This window comes from Limulus polyphemus, unplaced genomic scaffold, assembly GCF_000517525.1.
Source record: "Limulus polyphemus unplaced genomic scaffold, Limulus_polyphemus-2.1.2 Scaffold302, whole genome shotgun sequence".
NCBI classification, from domain to species: domain Eukaryota; kingdom Metazoa; phylum Arthropoda; class Merostomata; order Xiphosura; family Limulidae; genus Limulus; species Limulus polyphemus.
In genome coordinates, this window is record NW_013665912.1 from 309,062 (window position 1) to 314,798 (window position 5,737).

At 29.9% G+C, this 5,737-nt stretch overlaps 1 protein-coding gene across 5 annotated transcripts in view; it reads left to right on the forward strand.

The window, feature by feature from the left end:
- The window catches only part of LOC106457198 (protein SET-like), a 72,030-nt gene extending 66,942 nt beyond the window's left edge, over window positions 1–5,088 (forward strand). For 2 of the 5 annotated variants that reach the window (XR_001290685.2, XM_013916590.2), the window contains 2 exons: window positions 3,983–4,023; window positions 4,897–5,088. Coding sequence is in view for 2 of the 5 variants with exons in the window: in XM_013916590.2 (XP_013772044.1) it covers window positions 3,983–4,023 (41 nt within the window). In the remaining 3 variants the exon portion in view is untranslated. Of the gene's footprint in view, window positions 1–3,982; window positions 4,024–4,896 lie in introns of those variants that run through there. The other 3 variants (XR_001290686.2, XM_013916592.2, XR_002610101.1) reach the window with 2 other exon arrangements.
- The last annotated feature ends 649 nt before the right edge of the window (window positions 5,089–5,737 follow it).

A 5,737-nucleotide genomic window follows, 5' to 3' on the forward strand; every position in this document is an offset into this window, starting at 1 on the left:
CCTCCCACGACTGCCTGTCTTGTTCCGGCCTACCAGAAGAGCCCTGGAGTTGGGCAGAAAGTCTCATCAGCACTTGACAAAGCATATATATATTTTCTGGTTGAAATATTATTATACACTGTACTTTCACTAAGAAGTTCTTGTTAATAATTACAGCAGTGACAGCTATTTTTATGTAATTTTTTTCAAATTCTTAAATGTAAAAAGATCAAATTCTATAAGTCAGAATTATTTTTATTTCAGCAATTAGCTGAAATATTGGTTAAACTTTCATTCAGACCTCTGGTTCCAATTTAAGGATACAATAACACAGTTTTGTGCCATAATAACATTGTAGGTTTGTTTAATTTGCTTCATAGTATTGTAGTTCTACTAGAACATGCAATGTACAGTACTTTTATAGCATCCTAGGAGATTGCAAGTATTTTGAATATTCCCAAGTTGAATTCTCAAAATGTATGAGGAAGAACTTTGGTTTACTTAATATTAGTGAAAAAGATAGTTATATACACAAGTCCCCTTTTTTTTCACTCATGAGCACAAAAATCATGCAAATGTTTTTTGGTAAGAAAACAGATTTTTCTTCAGCATACCTTGGAAGATTTGTATAATTTTTATTTTTTCTCGGTTATTATAAAAACAAAATATCACAATTTTGGATAGAAAGCATCATAGTAATATTGTTAAGTATTGTGACATTATCTCTTAATTACTATGTTACAGGCTTTCAGAAAGAAGGCATTGATATAATTTTAAATACACCAAATATAGGGAAAGTTGTGTGCCATTAAAAACATTCATGCAATAGGAGAGACCACTAGCCAGGCAAGGCATGATGCTAGTTTATACTTTTAGTGTTTGAACGATGACTTATGCTTCATCACTTCATCAGTAGCCTCCAGTAGCCAATAGTATTAAGTATTGTGACATTATCTCTTAATTACTATGTTACAGGCTTTCAGAAAGAAGGCATTGATATAATTTTAAATACACCAAATATAGGGAAAGTTGTGTGGCATTAAAAACATTCATGCAATAGGAGAGACCACTAGCCAGGCAAGGCATGATGTTAGTTTATACTTTTAGTGTTTGAACGATGACTTATGCTTCATCACTTCATCAGTAGCCTCCAATAGCGTGCAAGTGAAATGCACTTGGTCAAAATTGGCATTGAGTTAGCAGAACCAAAAATAGGCTTTTAAAAAACATTCATAGTTTATTATAATCTTTTGTCATGTCTGCTAGCCTAAAAGGTTTCTTTGTTACTGTAATATTCATTCTCAAAATGTACCAAACAAGAATAATAAATTTAAGTTTTTATCTGTCATACTAGTGATCTCTTCACAGGCTTATGGAAGTGATCCCATAGACATGTTTGAGTGTTCTCTGTGAGAGTAATTTCTCCGACAAGATTCAGAACAGTGTTGCTGATTTACTTCAATGTTTTGAACCTAAAACCTTCAGGATACCTCAGTAGATATACCTTAATATAATACATACCAAGCATCCATGTATATATTTTGGACAATAAATTAAGGCAATAATCTTGTGATAAGTTATCAACAATACCATCTTGTGTTTCATTTTTCATATATATTTTCTCAGTTGCTCATTATTTAAATATGTTTTTTATGTCAGTATAATTCATAGAGTAAGTAACTTAAGTTTTGAGTATTTGGCACTGCAGAAAGAAAACAATTATTAAAGCTTATGGAAATCAGTTAATGATTTGTTTTGTTCATTGATATTAAATTAAGATCACAAGTATCAAGCAAAATAATAAATTTCAGTTTATGGATTAATCAATGCATAATTGAAAAAATGAACACTAAATAGTTTAAATAAATTTAAATCTTACTTAAACTTCATAAAATAAAATCAAGCTTTATGTTTAACAATTTTTATGGTACAAATGTATATTGATGAAAGTAATTCTGTTCATATAGTAAAGTTAAACACACATTACAAGCAAATAAGTTATATTTAAACTGAACAACATAAGTATGTTACAAATCAAATATCAAGTCCATATATATGATATTGCTGTAAAGGTGAATATGACATACAGCTTATACTAGATAAAAATCTGAGTCATAACAACCTGAGAGTTACAGTGTGGAGAATTATCAATTTTGGCTAAATCAGTGATCAAGAATATCATTTACTGGGACATTTTTTCTGCTATTAATTGTGGAGGTTGCCTTCGTGTAACTTTTTGGTATATGTCCACCTTTATACATGTTTGAAGTTATGTTACTTTCTCTGTATATCTAACACTGTTTATTTCTGTTAAGTAGCTGATTTACATTAAACAGGTGCATGTCTCCATAAAAGTGTAAGTTACACCATGAATGGAAACTGTATTTTTCCTGGTTATTCAATTTATCTTTCTTCGTGTTTTTTCGTTACCTGTCAACTTGCCATTCTCTGATAGAGACGATGCAGAAGCAGGGTTGGTACTATTGACCAAAATGCATGACTGTGTCTCCATTGTGTGTGTGTGTGGCATGTACTTGTACAGATTTATATAAACATTACTTTCTGACTTTTTCATAAGTATTAAAATGTAACTAGAGTAGGGTTTTAATTGTTATTTAATAGCTCTTATTTTGCTGGATAGCTAGCAAGTTTTTAGCAGACAGATAGTTGAAATTATGATACTATTTACAACAAAAAAACATTATCACTTAAAACCTTACCATAGGCTCTAGGAAGTTGTAAATAAAAACAAACGGCAGTTAAAATTTATATTTTATGGGGTTTATAAAAGGTTTTGAATTTCAAGAACTTGATAATTCATACAAGAGGTAAAAAAAACAACCGTTTGGGTTCTAACGGTGGTTTGAAAGGAAATCAAAACTTAGCACTAAAGAACGTGAGTAAAGAATGTTAGAGATAAAGACAAACTTGAGATTATAACTATTCTGTGTTTGAAGGGTGCATGAAGTTTGAAAATAAGAATATGTAACATATTTGTAGAAAAACAACTTTGAATCATATATGTTTACTTGCTACATTGAAGGGACACCTGTCACAAGTGTTGGAGTTTGTGTGATGGCATTCATTGGTTGATGCTCTGACACTTTAGTTATTAATTAATCAATTTATTAATAAAATGTAAATTTTCTTGAGTAACTATTCTATAGACTAACTTGTTAATTTATTTACTTTGTATCTGGCCACCCAGTGGGCCTGTGGTAACTTCCAATACTGAAATCTGGAGTTTGATTCCCTGCAGTGAACAGAGTGCAGGTAGCTCATTGTATAGCTTTGAGCTAAACCAACATTGTACCTGCCATATTTTTTATTGCTAGTAATTCGGTTTGTAGTAACTCATAACTTTTACATAGGATAGTAGATTTGTTTGTTACAATTAGAAATATCCAAAGGTATTTTATGTTTGACCAATCAGAAAGTAATGACATTTGGTGTATGGGTTTGCAGCTGAAAATATTGTTAACAGTGAGGATACCCAACTGATGAAAAAATGCATTCTAATCTTTATAAGTAAGAACATTAGAAAAAATATAATTAGTTATCTACACTCATTACTAGGTTAATTTTTAGTTTTTGTTAAATAAGTAGTTTGCTCTGATTTAGTTAGAAGATAATATCCATATGGTATATATATATATAATGGCTGTGCTGATAAAGTATGTTTCTTAGATTGGTAGTTTGTGTAATGTTACATCACAATAAGACTGATAATAATCTTTAACAAATCTTTCTTTGGCAGCCCTATATGGAAATGTGAAATGCTATTATATTCTTCTTACTGGAAGCACATACAGGGCCAGTAATTAAATCTTTGTTAAAAATTATCAGTCTTATTGTGATGTACTATTACACAAATTACTGATATGTTGGTAATGACATAAATTAGGAACTTCAAAGTACGATTTGGCTCAAGATAAGTTGTATTGTGAAATTTTATTACTACCAATTAAATTAGCCAAAAATTTACTTTTTTCTTTCTCTTTAGCAGAAGATACTGAAGGGGAAAGAGGTGACAGTCATGAATAAGTATGTTCAAACTATAAATTATGTCAGCACTACACTGAATTTGTCAATACAGTTCAATGTGCTCTTACAAACCCAACACACTTTTTCTGGTTTCTTCAGCATCTGATAAGATCTGTATTTAGTTTTGGTATTACATAAAAGAAAACATAAACATTAGAAATTTAAACAGACTTCCAAAATACTTTAAAATAACCAAAAACATTTCTTAAGTTCAGATTGTGTCCTGTTTCTGTTAAGTTACATATTTTTGTGGATAACATTTAAAATGTGTTGCTATATTATTCATTTTACTATAAAAAATAAAGTCACGTTAAATAAAAATGAGCATTGGACATGTTGCTCTCTCATTGTATTCGTTGCTTTAGTTGCTTATATGATTTTATGATTTGCTTCTGGTAATGTTGTTTTAAATAATTTCTTATGGACTTAATGAGGATATACCTAAATGATGTTAGTTAAGTATGTGGTAAACAACATACCAATGAACAAGTTAGATTGGTTACAAATATTGACTTGAAATTTTACTTTGAATATGCAACAGAATAAATAAAATGATAAACCAACAGAGTGAAACTTACGAGAACTATTTTTGCCTATTTTCCAAAACAGAAGTCTAATTTTGAAGTCTCTGTTTTTGGGTTGTAAACCATTTCTGTGACTTTAGTTTTTACTTACAAGTAAAAAATAATAATTGCATTTTAACAACTGGTTTAATGAGTTATATAAAAACATGTTTCAGTTATATATTTTATTAGTAAGGTATAAATGAGTCAAATAACTAAATTATGATGGATAATTTCACATGTATTGAAATTTATGAGAAATGCTGTATTAAAAAAATGTTAGAAACTAACTGTTACAAATGTTTTACAGGTTCACAAAGACTGTTGGCTGGTAGTGTTATATTGTACAAGTTTGAAGCTTTCATTTTTCATGATTTTACCAAACACTGTCCACTTTATGTGTGGTCATCTCTGTTCACATGAAGGTCAGTTGTGTATGATCTTAAATGTGTATTAATGATGTAACAATAGAACAATTCTTAGTAAATCTTTCAAAAACTTTTGTGTGTCTTTTCTCTGCTTGTGTAAAATACTAACTGTATTCAAACTTTGAAAGGATAGTTGATCATTAGAATTTTCTCATAGATACGAAAAGTAGAATATTATTCATAAAAAAAAATACAGAATTACTTTGGATCAAAATTCTACAGCAGTTAAACAACTAATTTTTTGGTAGCATTAGTCTCAACTGAATTGGCTATTGTTAAACATACTTATCTTGCACTGGCAATTTCAGAGTATAGTACATAGCCAGCAACATTATCAAGTGTTGCAGTTGGATGGTCTTGAAGTTAAATTATTACATTAATTTTTCATATGCTCTCAGCTTTAAGTAACAGACACAATGGTCACATTATAAGTGCAAGTAATATGCATTTAAAAAGTTTATTTTTTACTAATGTTGCTTATGGGTTTATGAAAAACTTGCCACCATCTAATACCCTGCGGTATGAAACCGGTCATGTTTTGTTATTGAATAAGCCAGAATAATAAGTTGTCAGCATGTAGCGGAAGGTTTTCCCAAATCGCTATAATTTATTTAAAAACCAGTAGCTGCTTATAGATTAGCTAGTGAGCTACACTGAGTGGTCACAAGTAAATAGACACCTAATTTTTCGTCATTTAACTGATTTATGCTAACTAATTTGTGT